General features: G+C 42.3%; 1 protein-coding gene across 1 annotated transcript in view; it reads left to right on the top strand.

Moving 5' to 3' along the window:
* The window catches only part of LOC122803148, a 601,848-nt gene that overhangs the window by 104,046 nt on the left and 481,313 nt on the right, over positions 1–16,489 (top strand). Inside the window, exon 2 of the mRNA XM_044072768.1 lies at positions 451–486. Within this exon, the coding sequence (XP_043928703.1) occupies positions 451–486 (36 nt within the window). The remainder of the gene's footprint in view (positions 1–450; positions 487–16,489) is intronic.

Genomic DNA, 16,489 nt, shown 5'->3' with positions numbered 1-16,489 from the left:
TCTGTGTGTGTGTGTCTGTGTGTGTGTGTGTATATATATGTATGTATGTATGGGTGAATGGCTGTATGTATATGTGTGTGTTTGTCAGGGGGATGGTAACCATACCCCTTGACTCCATCTAGGCTATTGAGTAAAGCCTATAACATGGGGAGAACACTAGACAAGAGGGACACTTTTTTAAATAGTATTCTAACTTGATTAAAAATTTAATAAAGCAACCTTTGAAACATTTTCTGAACAATAAGAAATTTGGTACTCTAATGTCTGACATTATTGACTGACTGCAGTCATCTGTGATTTGCAAGGGATAGGGCAGTTGAGAGTGAATGAGGGTGGATGCGTGAGTACCTGTGCAAGGCAATGCATGGGCTGCTGATTGGAATATGTTGTAAAACCAGAAGACTCATAGTCATGCAAATTAATTGATAATACGGTATTTTCTCGTTGCAGATCATCATTTCTCTGAACTGCATTTCTTGAGTTCAGGTAAACTGTTCCCCTTTGGCAGCATTTTTCGCAAGCTTATGAAGAATTCTGTGAATCTCTGCTGAAGTACATAATTTCCATGTTAAGAACTCCTCTTACATAGCTGTAATGTTTTTCCTGGCCTATTAGTAATTTACTATGATGTAATGAATCTTTATGCCTCATAACACCTTATGTTATCTTACTATTTTATTTTTTCTGAGATTATGTTGAAACCTGCCATAATTACTAACATTTTAAACAACTGCTCTCTCTCATTACTGTGTATGCACATAACACTATCAGTCACAATGGTTTCATATGTATTTTCAAGAAGTAACGAGCATTAAGCCCTACTCAACGTATAATCAAATAAATTTTATTTATTTATTTTGTGGAACAGCCTCTAGTCTCATTGCTCCAGGTCTACAGTTCTGTGGTAGAGCTTATTCCATGCTTAGTATTTTACCACAGACAGTGTTAGGATCTCAGTAGCACTATGATCTTCCCAAGGCCGTTATTCTGAAGAAAGGCGAAGTTCTGCCTTTACATTTACTAATCTCTTTATAGTAATATCCTGTGAGTTATATGCTGTATTGTTATTTGTGCTTTAATTTCACTTGGAGCAGTTTTTGTGCTACAGCTGTTGTGTGCCTCTCATTCTCTGTATGAGGATCGATTCGTTTCTCTTGTATGTTTTCCAGTACCCTCCATTTATTTATTGTGGAGCAGGGCTGGGTTGTGCTTGTGGACCAGGTCCCCTGTATTAATCAACACATTCCTCCTCCACTGTTATGCAAACTTTCTTCTGTATGTCTCTGTAGTACCTGTCACTGCATGCGGAATAATCTGCCTGTGGTCTGTTGATTTTGTCATTTTTGTATACCCAAAGCCATGACTGAAATTGGTCCTTGTAGATCAATTTGTCACCTTAGTCAGAGAACATATATACATATGTAAACAAATAGACGTAGACAAATGCTATTATTCTGAATTTATAACTGAGGACAGCATGAGCAATGTATTCTGTTCATTAGGGATAAATTACAGGCAAAGGTGTATAAATAAGGCAGTTTAAAGAGTGTACTGGTATAGGATGCTAGCATGATATCTGATATGATAGTTTATTTTAGGATGGGGACAGGTTCAAATGTATTTACCCACGGAGATATAATTAAGAACATGCTATGTCTATGCTGTTTAAAAGAAAAAAAAAAACAGTACATATATTTTAGAAACTTTTATCAGTGAAATTATTTATGACTGAAGTTTAGATGTAATGGCTGATAGCATATTTTAATACAAATTTTGAACACTATAAGGAGGTAACAGTGTTACTACATGGGCTTCATTCTAAACAGTCTGATTACAACTTAGGTTCATGATCTGCATTATAGTTATATTGTGCAGGAAGAAGAAAACTGTGCAATGGGACATTTTGTTTTGATTTATTGAAAGTGATTAATATAGCTAGGTAGAATAAATGCCAATCTCTGTGTGGGACTGTGGAGAATGGTACTGCAGTGGTATCATAGCTATGTAACTGGACAGGAGTACTGTTCGAGACCTGTGTGTGACTGTGGAGAATGGTACTACAGTGGTATCATAACTATGTAACTGGACAGGAGTACTGTTCGAGACCTGTGTGTAACTGTGGAGAATGGTACTACAGTGGTATCATAACTATGTAACTGGACAGGAGTACTGTTCGAGACCTGTGTGTGACTGTGGAGAATGGTACTACAGTGGTATCATAGCTCTGTAACTGGACAGGAGTACTGTTCGAGACCTGTGTGTGACTGTGGAGAATGGTACTACAGTGGTATCATAACTATGTAACTGGACAGGAGTACTGTTCGAGACATGGGATAATTACTCCCTTATGGAATGTGTCCTGTATAGCATAGGTACCTAGGGATTCTGTAGAAGGACTTTCTAATGTTTTACCCAATGTCGAAAAGTTTTAGTTGTTTTGTTATACTTTCTATCTTACGTTGTTAAAGATGGCTCCTATGTAAATTAAATGTTGTGTACTGTGTAAGTTACAAAGGTTGTGGGTTCAAGCCCTCCACAGGATTGTATGCTTTTTGTCTGGCAGTTCGTGCAGAGGATTAAGGCTATGAGCTGTTAACGAGCTGCTTCCCGTGACACAGACTTTGATTCCTTCTGCCTTCCTTTGCCTGCTGTGTGACCGTGATTAAATCATTTAACCAGGCAGTGCTTTGGATCAGTTGGGAATGTGGGCTAGATTCCTTAATGGTCTCCTGGACTGCATACCTTGTAACTACCTATAATCATAAATTTCACCAATATACAAAGATGGTCAGGAGAACAACAATTACGTATAAAATGGACAAAACAAAAGGTATGCTTTCTTTTATGACATTTGTAGGATCGTAATCTGAGCTTTTCGGTTAAGAAAATAAGATGTGTAACTCTAAATGAGGGTGTTACTTTAGACACTCATTTTCAGATTTTGATATAAGGTAGGTAATACTTGTGTTCTGATGTGTATTTTGAACTATTAGAACTGCTTCTTTTATGTAATGATTCAAGCCAATCAAAACACATCTTTTGATTGGATGTTAGTAGACTTTGACAAAATTTAGCAGGACATTAAGAAAAGTTTTAGGGGCATAAAGGTATGGTAGAAAAGTAATTGTTGTGACACATCAAAACTGTCATTGCACAAGCAGTGAACCAGTATGTGAAAACTTCACAAATGTAAATGATAAGGAAAATGATGCACTGTTTCATAAATAAGGTGATTTTCAAGGTGAAGAAATCATGCAGTGTGTTTAGGAAATATTAAGAAATGTAACAACGAGAAAACAGGGCAGTATGCCAGTTAAATAAATTTAGTAGTAATTAACAAAGCAAAGACCTGAGTAGAGGAAAATGTACTTCTATTAAGAATTGCAATAAAACCTAATAGTAAGACAACGTAACATAGTGCCGAGAAAATGTAGATGTTCTTCGTGTTTCACTGTTGTAGTCCTCACATTTGGGTTATCTGCATGCAGGTAGCCCTCAGCCGGCCTGAATATAAGAGTCTTCGGATTTCAGCGTCGGATGCTGTTGCTTCTTCCATGACGTCAGGTCATCAGGGGTATGAAACATGCAGCCGATGCCATTACATCAGTCTTTCTTGCCATGCGGTGCCCGAAGCAGAAGCAGTTCGCAAGTACCGATCGGCCGACTCCTGAAATTTTCATTTTCGAGTTTCAGACCCTAAGTCTTCAAAAAAGATAAGTACCCCATTGGGGATCCTTTTTTCTTGCTCTAACCGATGTCAGAAAAAATTAACAATTGTCTTGCCAGTGGAAAGAAAATACCTCATAGAGATTTTCTTTCTTACTGCGTCACCTGTTTAGGCCCAGACCACGAAGTTCCTCGCTGTTGGTTTTGTGCCTTGTTCAACGCCCGAACTATTCATTGTCGGGCTATTTTTGTAGCTAAATACTTTCGTTCTCGATCTCCGTACTCCGAAATGGCTTCATTAAGCCATCCGACTACCGATCTTCTGAAAAAAGTAGGGATAAAGACAGAGGTAGATCGCATAAGTCCAAAACTGCCGACGACGCTTCCATTAAACTAGTCACCAGTCCGCCGGTACTCAGTGAGGCACTTTCGCATCCCCTGATACCCGCTACTACAGATTCTCAGGCCTCTACTGAGACCCATTCGGAGTCTGGTATGCCGCAAGATGCTTCCTTGACTATGGAACCTGTGGATGCCTCTTCCTTGGATGGGTCTGGAGCCGTTGTGCAGGCACCGGCTTCTGAGGGTGTATTCAGGCCTACAGACTTTCATATTAAACCGACGACATAGTTTCCAACCAGAAGTACCAAATTCCTCAGGCCTAAATCTCGCACTACGCCTAGAAAACAGACGTCCAAACTGCTGACTCAGGACCATATGCCTCAAAAACAAATGCTTAGAATGGCTGAAGACCTTATTACCTTAATTAGGGGAAGTCAGCCTTCCCCTCTAAGAGACCTGGGACCGATTTTCTTTCTGATTCTTCTGATCAGGAATCTGATATCTCTGCTCCTTCTGATTACCAGGATTTGCCCTTATCTACTTATGAAGATTCTGATTCAGAGGATTCCATTCCCTCTGCTTCCCCTCCAGAAGATTTTTCTTTTGGTGAAACCTTGCATACCCTTAGGGAGCATTTCCCCTGGGAAAGCCAGGACTACTCTGTAGGGAATTCTTACTCCTGTCTCAGCACAGGCTAGCTTTCCCTCCTGTTCTGGAGATTGTAGATGATATTTTCTTGGAAACTAGCCTTACCCCAGACACTTTACCTCCAGCTCCCAGAAAACCTGACAGGTACTACAGAGTTCCTGACTCTCACAAGTGCCTCTTTAAGAATCCTACGGCGGATCTAGAGACCATTTCCCAAGGACCAAAAGGCATTAAGGCTACTGTAGCCAAAAATCCTACCCCTTCTGATAGAGATTCTAGAGCCTTAGACAGATGGGGTAAGAAGGTATACACTTCTGCTACTTTGGCCATTAGGGCTTTAAATTGCTAATTTCATATGTTAAAAGTATCAGCAACATATTATGACTACTTAAACAGAAAATGATGTTGATTCCTGACTGTGCTGAACACAAAGACTTGCAAGATTTAATGCATTCTGCAGAAATAGTTGGTAAACATACTTTGCAATGTGGTTTTGATGCTTTAGAAGCATCTTGCAGGGCTGCTGTCACTAGGTCTGTACTTAGAAGGCATGCTTGGCTTAAGGAACAAAACTTGCCAGATCACGTTAAAGCTAAATTACTGGATGCACCCTTAAACCAAGACTGCCTTTTTTGCAACAAAGCAGAGGAAGTCCTCAAAAAGATGGAGGAAAAAGCTGAATTTATGCAAACTGTTAAAAGATTTTCTATAAGTACAGCCTCCCAGATTTAGTAGGCATTGCCCTTCAAAGAAATGGTACTTTCCAGTCCCTTCCAGGCCTTATCAGTTCAAACCCAGGAACAGCAGACCACCAAGACTTCAGTCTCAGGTTACGCACAGATTTAAGCAGTGGGGGGCTCCCACTTCCAAAGCAGGGAGTAGTAAGCCACCCCCCTACGGAAAAATGGCACAATGACTTAACCTTAACCCTTCCAAACCCTGCTCAACTACTTGCTCCCTTAGGAGGAAAGCTCGCCCTGCATGCAAAAAACTGGGAACTCATTACCCAGGACAAATGGGATTTGAATATAGTTTCCCGGGGATACAGATTCCACTTCCACACTTTACCAACCCCAAATGGTTGGCCAAACCTCCCCCCAAATCAATGGGTGGAGGCCCAAAAGCAGGTTCTCTCTCTTCTCAGTATCAGGGCTATTCAACCTGTCCCAGCAAAAGTAAGGGGACAAAGTTTTTATTCAAGACTTTTTCTGGTACCCAGAAAAGAAAACTCCTGGCGTCCTATCCTGGACCTCACTTTTCTCAACACCTTTCTGGTGGTTCCAAAATTCAAAATGCTAACACTTCAACAGGTTCTTCCTATGCTAGCCAAGGATGCCTGGCGGGCAACCCTAGACTTAAAGGAAGCTTACCTGAACATCCCAATAAGAGAATCCTGCAGACAATACCTACATTTCAGGGTGGGCTCCATGCACTTTCAGTTCTCTGCACTTCCCTTTGGCTTTTCTACTGTGCCCAGGGTGTTCACAAAGTGTCTATCTCCAGCCGTTGCATTTTGCAGGCAGAGAAATATTCAAAATTTACCCATACTTGGACGATTGTCTGATTCAGGCAAAGAGCCAGGATTTGCTATTACAACACCTGGCATTTGTAAAGAAACTTCTAACCTCACTGGGGTACACCATCAACAAAATGAAATCTCACCTAGTACCCTGCCAACAGATTATATTCCTGGGAGCAAGCTTGAACACAACTTCCCAGATGGCATTCCTCACACCAGAGAAACAAGTTTATTTGACAACTTACTTCAAACTATTGGCCACAAAAAAACAGCTATCTGCAAGGAAAATACTGCAAGCTCTGGGGTTCATGGCTTCTTGCATTCTGCTAATTCCATATGTAAGACTGCATATGAGGAAACTCCAATGGTATCTAAAAAGTCTATGGTGTCAACATTCTCAGGACCTGGAAACAATGATTCCTATCATTCCTTGTCTAAGGACAGAGTTCCTTTGGTGGGCAGAGGCCTGCTGCTACAACAAGGGACTCCCTTTCACTCTCCCCCCTGCCGCCCAAACCCTAACAACATACGTATCAGACTATGCATGGGGGGCTCACATGGCAGGGCAGTGCATTCAGGACAAATGGAAACCGAGACAGATGCACCTGCATATCAATCAAAGAGAAATGTTAGCTGTACAGAATGCTCTGACAGCCTTCAAAGACCTTATTCTTCCAGGACAACTGTTGGTAAAGACAGACAACACCACAGTTATGTGGTACATAAACAAGCGGGGGGGAACCCACTCCTACCCTCTCTGAGGACTAGCCATGGCTCTGTGGAGCACAGCCTTGAGCTACCAAGTGCACCTACAAGCTCAATTCCTGCCAGACAGACTAAATTCACTGACAGACGACTTAAACAGAAATCTCATGGACCCACATGAATGGAAACTAGAACCCAAAATATTCAATGTCTTGAGGAACAAATTGGGGACCCCAGAGGTAGACCTGTTTTCCTCCCCTCAGAACTACCAATTGAACAAATTCTGCACCAGAACTCCCCACAGTCAAGCTTGGAAAGTGGATGCTCTGCCCTTTACCTGGGAAAGCCTTTCGGTTTATGCCTTTCCCCCTCTGCATGTCCTCATGAAGGTTCTACTAAAGATCAAGCAGGACAAGGCAAGGACAATACTGATTGCACCAGACTGACCACGCCAGCAGTAGTACCCCCTCTTGCGCAGTCTGACACTGCTACAACCATGGCACCTACCTCAGACCCCTTCCCTGCTGTCCTAGCAGGCGGGCCAGATTCTACACCCTCAGCTTCAAACCCTGAAACTTGCAGCCTGGTTAATTCCATGAGATCTCCTCTAGCATCCCTCAGTAAGCAGGTGCGGGATGTCATTCTGGAGGCAAGGAGGCCTAGTACCAGAAATTCCTATGCTGAAAATTGGAAACGATACTGTTCCTGGAACCAGGCTCAAGGGATGAGAACAATGGTGCCCAGCTTACCTCATATTCTAGAGTACTTACAGAAATGTTCCTATCCTTCTTGTCAATTAAGATTCATGTCTCTGCCATTTCAGCACATTATAATACTGAGCCACACCTCTTCTATCACCTATTACTAAAACAATTCCTTACAGGGGCCAAAATTTAAGACACCCCAGGAGAGCTCCCACTCCAGCCTGAGACCTTAACTTTGTATTGGAAAAGCTCACTGTTCCCCCCTTTGAACCAGCTGCAACATCATTGTTGAAATTCCTTTCTTGGAAAACAGCTTTACTTCTAACCATCACTTCAGCAAGAAGAGTGTCTGAATTACAAGTCCTAATGGCAGTGGAACCCTTCATTATCTTCCATGCAGACAGGGTTTCCCTCGGGACTAATCCTTCCTTTATTCCCAAGGTGGTGTCTAGTGTGGCCCTAAACCAGCCCATTCATTTGCCTACTTTTTCCCTAATCCACAAAACAAAGGGGAACAGATATTGCACTCTCTGGACGTGGACAGACAACTTAGATTCTATTTGGACAGGACTAAGCCTCTCAGAAAATCTGACCAGCAATCTGACCAGCTGCTAGTTGGCTTTGCTGCAGGGGCAGAGAGGAAGGCAATTTCAAAGAAAACCATTTCCAAATGGATAGCCCATTGTATTCATTTCTGCTATAAGCACCATGGAAAACCTACCCCACAGGGAATAAGATCACATTCCACCAGGGCTGCATCTACCTCTACGTCATTTCTCAGAGGAGTCCTTACCAGGGACATCCTGGAAGCTGCTACCTGGAGTTCTGTACATACCTTCACCAAGCATTACCACCTGCCTATCTTTTCTAAATCCAGAGCTGGATTTGCCACAGCAGTCTTGCAGGGCTTAATAGCTGGCCCTAATGCTATTTAACTACCTCCTCCCTTCCTAGCCTTGGGAATCAACCCAAATGTGATGACTGCAACAGTGAAACATGAAGAACATAGTACAGTTGTGTACACTTACCATAAATGTAGATGTTTGAGTGTATTCACTGTTGCAGTCCTGGTTACCCTCCCTCCAGCCCCCTGACTTCTCTTGGCTCTACCTTTCCTTCTTGTTTGGTATTTATATTTTTTCATGTGTATTTGCTTTTTGATGGGGGTGTACCATACCATATAATTGTTTCCTATTGTGGGAGCACCTGACATCTGGGGCAAGAAAAACTGATGTAATGGTGTCGGCTGCATGTTTTATACCCCTGACGACCTGACATAATGGAAGAAGTGACAGCATCCGATGCAGAAATCCGAAGACTCTGATATACAGGCCGGCTGAGGGCTACCTGCAGGTAGATAACCCAAATGTGATGACTGCAACAGTGAATACACTTGAACATCTACATTTATGGTAAGTGTACACAACTGCACTTTTTACAGCCTTTGGAACACTTTCCTTAAGGAGGAACAAAACAGAAAAAGGGAAACCTACTTGTACAGGAACAATTATTCTTGATTATCAACATACAAATTATTAAAGTAGACTATTGTCAAAATTTCTTATGTAAGATCAGTGTCACATATCATTTTGCATTCTTATTAAAATAAGAAAATGGAATTCAAGCTGGTACCTAACAGTAGGCTCATAAAGCAAGTGAATTGCAACTTTCAGTGAACCTGAGTATCAAACTATCACAAAGTACCTCTTGTTCATAGCCGACCCTAATTAGGCATTGGCCAACTAGGTGGCCACCTAGGGTGCCACTCTAACAGGGGTGCTTTTACAGTATTTGGTGTAGGTAGACCAGGATGGGGGCACTGGATGCTGTGGTGAGGGGGAGCACCCTGGAGCCCTTTTGCCTAGGGCACCAGTTGACCTAAGGCCACTCCTGCTGTTTTTGCATATGTAAGCAATACAGTTTGAATGATTACCATAAATATACGTCATCTTCTCTCTGTACTCAACTACAACTACTTCCTCCAGCTGACCACATCCTAATTTTCAGTGCTTAGAACCAGAATTGGTCATTGTCGTACCAAGCTACTTACAAATCCTGGCAATGGTTACTTGTAGCAGGCAAGAGAAACTCACTTGCATATCTTACTTCCTGTAATGCTAAAGCAAGTTACTCCTGCCTGCAAGTAACATCACCAATAAATGGTCATATAAATGTACAACACTTTATAGTCACACACATAACCCTTTAGAAATGTAGTAGAAAAGGCAAACAAGTTCCATAAACACTGCAAAATAATGAATAAATAGTTGAATGGTGTAAGAACTTGAATGTCAGATTTGTTGTCCTCAGCCTGCATCACATTCTTAACATATCGGAAACACTATGGAATACAATTTGTAATTAACAGCACAGACTTAAGACAGAAACCTTACTCCTTAAAACTCTGTAGGTCACCTACTTTTAGCATAATACATGCCAGTGATCCTGCCTCTGTTGTAATATGATACCATGCTATGGGTAGGCATCCAGAGAATAGACTGCATACAGAGGTGCCAGAAGATGCTGAAGTAAAGTGGGTGAGGGGGCAGAGGTCCAGATGTGCACGTGTTGACCTGAAAAGGGCACTTTAACTTTTTTCTTCTGCTATTAACAGTGATAAAAGATGCACATACTTTCTGTGTGTTGAATTGCTGCATATATGGCCAACTGTAGTTGCATTAGGAATAATTCCACATAAACAGCATATTAAAATTATAAATGAAACTATTGTCTCTCATCACCCCAATCCAAGTGTGACTGGGGCATATACTTTCACCATTCACAAAGATGGCATGTGTGCTAAACACAGTTTATTAAAAATATTTTTATCAAACATTTTATACACAAAAGAAGACTTTACATATCTTATCATACTATATCATATTATGTCATGAATGACTTCAACAAAATGCCATAATGGAAAGTTACTGCAAACATTTTTATATTACAGTCAGTTCTGTTGGTACTGTGATTATCAGACCACAGAGAGGGAAGGGGAGTTACAGAAAGTTGCACTGTTTTTAATGTGATTTGGTTAGGTTCGTTTTTTTAATGTTTGTAATACCGATTGTTTAGGTTGCTAATGAGGAAATTCAAAGTCTCATGTACTGATTGCTTTTCTGTGGTTGCAGATTGACTGTAGTGTTTTATGCAGTAGAATGTCACAGACATGGAGTTGGAACCATGGAAACTGTATATTTAAGTAAGAGGATACAGCCCCCATATGGGGCATAGGTTCATAGGTTCATAGGTTTATACTAGGCTATCTGCCCTAAGGCATTTATAAGCCTAGCCCAAATTATTGTGGCTTACGCCACCCCTTATATGAAAAAATACTGTGCCCATTAGTTTGTTGTGCCTCTGTCCAGCAGTGACCCAGAGATGATTCCCGGGGTAAACCTACGATCTCCCATCCACAGGTCTAGATTTCTCTTGAACAGAGTCAGCGAGGTGCTCTGCCTCACATGGACCGGGATTTTATTCCACAGCATAGGGAGTCTCTGAGTGATAAATCTATCCCTCCAGCACGTCCTATTTATATCCGTGCTAAGGTTTAAGTCGCTTGCTCTAGTGGTTTTGGTGGATTTGGATTTTTTGAGGTGGAGCATGTCCATTAATTCCGGGTTGGACATGGCCTTGTATGTCAGGCACATGTCACCTCTGAGCAGACGGTATGCGACTGAATAGAGCTGGAGTTTCTTCAATCTGGCAGCATATGACAGATTTTGGAGTCCCTTTATCCTTTTGGTGAGGAACTTTGGGGTCTCTCCAATTGCTGCAGATGTCGGGTGAGATACATCCCGAATGGGGCATTGTACTCGATCATTGGTCTGATAAGTGAAGAGTACAGGGGAACAATGACCTCACTAGATCTGGATGTGAATCCCTTCATGATCAGGTGGGCAATGTAGAAGGTCTTTCTAACCACTTTAGCAATGTGAGTGTCAAAAGAAAGGCCACTGTCAACCTGGGTCCCCAGGTCCCTGATAACCTCTTCTGTGCTTAGTGGATTGCCACCTATATGGTAGCTTGGGGTTACCTTGTTTTTCCCGAAGGGTATGACTATACATTTTTGGCGCTTAACTTCAGGCCATGGCTCTGGCACCAGCTATCTGTCTCAGTGAGTCCCTTCTGACGCATATCCGTGTCCGATGCACTTTCCACTATGGCCCAGTTTGCAGTCATCTGCAAACTTTGTCAGCCAAAGTCCTCCCATGTTGGCCTGTACTTCTGAGAAGTAGATGCCAAACAATAGGGGCCAAGGACCGAACCCTGTGGGACACCACTTGTGACCGCGTTGGAGTCTGACACAGCGCCAGCAACTCTAACCCTGTGGGTTCTGTCCTTAAGCCAGTTTGCAACCCATCTTGTGACATATGGGTTTACATTTAAGCTGGTAGTTTTTCTACAATACCCGAGTGGGGTATTGTGTCGAAGCTTTGCAAGGTCAAGGTAGGCTGTATGGACTGCCTTTCCTCATCAATGGCCTTGGTGACTATTTCAAGAAGTCGACCAAGTTCAAAGGCATGATCTTCCCTTGACAAAGCTAAACTGGGTCGGGTCCAATGTCTGCAAGTCCCCTATATCTTTGTTTATGAGCTCCATTATGATCCTCTCCATAGCTTTGCAGACTAGACTTGTTAAGCTTATGGGGCGGTAATTACCAGGGTCCGTAGAGGCACCTTTGTGGAGTGGGACCACAGTTGCCGTGACGCCACCCTTGGGCACGATCCTGTGGTAAGGCTGAGATTAAACAGCTGCCTTATGTGTGGGTTTAATTCCTCATTTAGCTCGTGTAGCACACAGCCGGGACACCATCCGTCCCATTGATGCTGTGTTTTAGCTTTAGAGAGAGCAGCCACCTGCATTTGAGATGTCCGGGAGGCTACACTGCTGGGATAGTTATCTCTCCTTTAGGGGAGAGGGGTGAAGTTTGCACTGAACCTGTCTGACAGTATGTTGGCAATGTCTGTGGGTTCAGTGATTTTTGTATCATTTTGGACTAATTCTGAGCATATCTGTGAGTTTCCACCCAGGTTCCTAACATAGCTGAAAAAGGCCTTATGATTGTCCTTGAATCCATGGCAATTTTTCTCTCAAAATTGGCCTTAGTTGATTTTATGAGTGCTCGTATTTTTTACTAATAATGATCAGGGTGACTTCCTTTTATGGATTTTGTTCTATCATGTAATAGCTTTCTCCTCTTATTGTAAAGTTTGTTAATGGCTGGGGTCCACCAGACTGGACGTTTGCCCTTTGTGGAAAGAGTCTTGGTTTTATTTGGGATTGCCTGATCCATGCAGTCCTGGAGGTGTTCATAGAAGGCATTTGTAAGGGCTTCATAGCTTGGGTTGTGGTTTCCTCTGACTCAGGGGCCTTGAAGGATACCACACCAGTCTTGAGTAGTGTGAAGTTTGCTTTAGAGAAGTTCTTCACTATGGTCTTTTGTTTGGGGTGGGGCGGGATGTGGATTTCCAGTGAGATTAGTTTATGATCAGATCTCACCAATGAGGGATATACTTCCGGTGTGGAGCATTTTGTCCCCATGTTTGTGACAATGAGATCTAGTATATTTTCTCCTCTCGTGGAACAGTGACTAGCTGTTCCATGGCATTTGAATTTATGAACTCCAGGAACCGTTGGGCTAGAAAGTTAGGGCTTGAGTAATGTTCCCAGTCTATATTCGGTAGTTGAAGTCACCCAATATGATGGTGTTTGAGATACATTTATACCCTCCAGTGTCTTCAGGAAGGCTGTGTGGGGTTCCTGAGTTTGAGAGGGTGGCCTGTAGCATGCTACAATTTGTAGAGCAGTTTTGCCTATGGTTAGTTGCACCTGGATGGTTTCCAAGCTTCATGCGTTGTTACCAACCTGGAGGTGTGAGTATCCTTTATGAATATGGATACACCCTCCTTTTGTGGAGTGGTCCGGTTTTGGGGCCGGAACGCATGATATGAGGTAAAACCTAATAGTGCCGGGTGCTCTCAGGAGCCTTGAACCAGGTTTCAGTTACAGCACAGACATCGATGTTCTCCATACTGAGAAGGGCCTCGAAAAGGTGCATTTTGAGATTTAGACTTCTGGCATTGAGCAGCATTACCCTCAATTTCTTCCCATTTTTGTTTTCTAGGTGGTAGGTTTAGAATTTGAGCCTTGCCTAAAAAAGGCACTATGGGGTGGCAAGAGCCTTAGCCAATATCCGAATCCTAGGGTGACAGGTGACAGGTGTGCAAGGCTCCAGCGTGGCTTGCATGTCATCCCAGGCAGACAGACACTGATCCCCTTGAATGACACCAGACCAATTGTTATGTAAGATCAGTGTCACATATCATTTGCATTCTTATGAAGGAAATGGAATTCAAGCTGGTACCTAACAGTAGGCTCATAAAGCAAGTGAATTGCAACTTTCAGTGAACCTGAGTATCAAAGTATCACAAAGTACCTCTTGTTCATAGCAGTCCTAATTAGGCATTGGCCAACTAGGTGGCCACCTAGGGTGCCACTCTAACAGGGGTGTTTTTACAGTGTTTGGTGTAGGTAGACTAGGATGGGGGCACTGGATGCTGTGGTGAGGGGGAGCACCCTGGAGCCCTTTTGCCTAGGGCACCAGTTGACCTAAGGCCACTCCTGCTCTTTTTGCATATGTAAGCAATACAGTTTGAATGATTACCATAAATATACGTCATCTTCTCTGTACTCAACTACAACTACTTCTTCCAGCTGACATCCTAATTTTCAGTGCTTAGAACCAGAATTGGTCATTGTCGGCTACTTACAAATCCTGGCAATGGTTACTTGTAGCAGGCAAGAGAAACTCACTTGCATATCTTACTTCCTGTAATGCTAAAGCAAGTTACTCCTGCCTGCAAAAAACATCACACCAATATGGTAAATAAATGTACAAACTTTATAGTCACACACATAACCCTTTAGAAATGTAATAGTAGAAAAAGGCAAACAACACACATAAAAATAACATAATAATGAAATAGTTGGATGGTGTAAGTACTTGACTGTCAGCTTTGTTGTCCTCTCACTGCATCACATTCTTAATATACATACATCGGAAACACCATGGAATACTAACAGCACAGACTTAAGACAGAAACCTTACTCCTTAAAACTCTGTAGGTCACCTACTTTTAGCATAGTACATGTCAGTGATCCTGCCTCTGTTGTAATATGATACCATGCTGTGGGTAGGCATCTAGAGAATAGACTGCATACATAGGTGCCAGAAGATGCTGAAGTAAAGTGGGTGAGGGGGCAGAGGTCCAGATGTGCACGTGTTGACCTGAAAAGGGCACTTTAACTTTTTTCTTCTGCTATTAACAGTGATAAAAGATGCACATACTTTCTGTGTGTTGAATTGCTGCATATATGACCAACTGTAGTTGCATTAGGAATAATTCCACATAAACAGCATATTAAAATTATAAATGAAACTATTGTCTCTCATCACCCCAATCCAAGTGTGACTGGGGCATATACTTTCACCATTCACAAAGATGGCCTGTGTGCTAAACACAGTTTATCAAAAATATTTTTATCAAACATTTTATACACAAAAAGAGAACTCATATACTTATCATACTCATATCATATTATATCATGAATGACTTCAAAACAAAATGCCATATGGAAAAGTTACTAAACAATATTACAGTCATTTCTGTTGGTACTGTGATTATCAGACCACAGAGAGGGAAGGGGAGTTACAGAAAGTTGCACTGTTTTTAATGTGATTTGGTTAGGTTCGTTTTTTTAATGTTTGTAATACCGATTGTTTAGGTTGCTAATGAGGAAATTCAAAGTTTCATGTACTGATTGCTTTTCTGTGGTTGCAGATTGACTGTAGTGTTTTATGCAGTAGAATGCCACAGACATGGAGTTGGAACCATGGAAACTGTATATTTAAGTAAGAGGATACAGCCCCCATATGGGGCATGCAAGGGGAGTTGCCCTTCTGCAGAAATGCTTGATGTGAAGTTGTTCAATCTTACCGTTCATTCTTAACTGATGGGTTCGCATCCGATCCCTTGGCTCCGGAACGGCCACATGCAAAGCTCGAGGTCTTCCAGTATCTTGAGGCCAAGTCCCTATCCCATGATGCACCGTGAATTACTTTAGATCTAGTTTTCCGCGTCATCTGATCGGAGGTTCCAGTGAAAGCTTGAGCAAGTATAGCTTCCTTGCAGATGTTCTTCATGTTTCACTGTTGCAGTCATTACATTTGGATTATCTGCTTGCAGTAGCCCTCAGTCGGCCTGATTAACAAAGTCTTGGGTCCTGCGTCGGTTGCTGTCTCTTCTTCCATGACGTCAGGTCGTCAGGGGTATAAAACATGTAGCTGACGCCATTACATCAGTCTTTCTTGCCGTGCGGTGCCCGAAGCAGAAGCAGTTCACAAGTGCCGGTTGGCCGACTCCTGAAATTTTCATTTTCGAGTTTCAGAACCGAAGTCTTCAACTAAAGCTAAGTACCCCATTGGGGAAACTTTTTCTTGCTCTTTGCCGATGTCAGTAAAAGTTAATAATTGCATTTCTTGTGGAAAGCAAATACCTCACAAAGATTTTCATTCGTACTGTATTCCTTGCCTAGGCCCTGACCATGATGTACCTTACTGTCGATTTTGTGCTTTATTTAAAGTATATTTTCGCCTCTAAATATTTCGGTTCTCGGTTCAATTATCCAGAAATGTCGGTTAGCCATCCGACTGTGGGGATTCCGAAAAAACGCAAAGATAAAGACAGAGACAGGTCGCCTAGGTCCAAAGCTGCCGACGACCCTTCTCCTAAGCCGTTCGCCGGTACTCAGTGAGGTGCTTTTGCAGCCCCTGATACACGCTACTTCTAATTCGCAGGCCACTACTCAGACCCATTCAGATTCCGGTATGCTGCGAGAT

Source organism: Protopterus annectens, chromosome 5.part1 (assembly GCF_019279795.1).
Source record: "Protopterus annectens isolate FY-2018-M chromosome 5.part1, PAN1.0, whole genome shotgun sequence".
NCBI lineage: Eukaryota > Metazoa > Chordata > Ceratodontiformes > Protopteridae > Protopterus > Protopterus annectens.
This window is presented reverse-complemented; position numbering and strand designations above follow the sequence as displayed.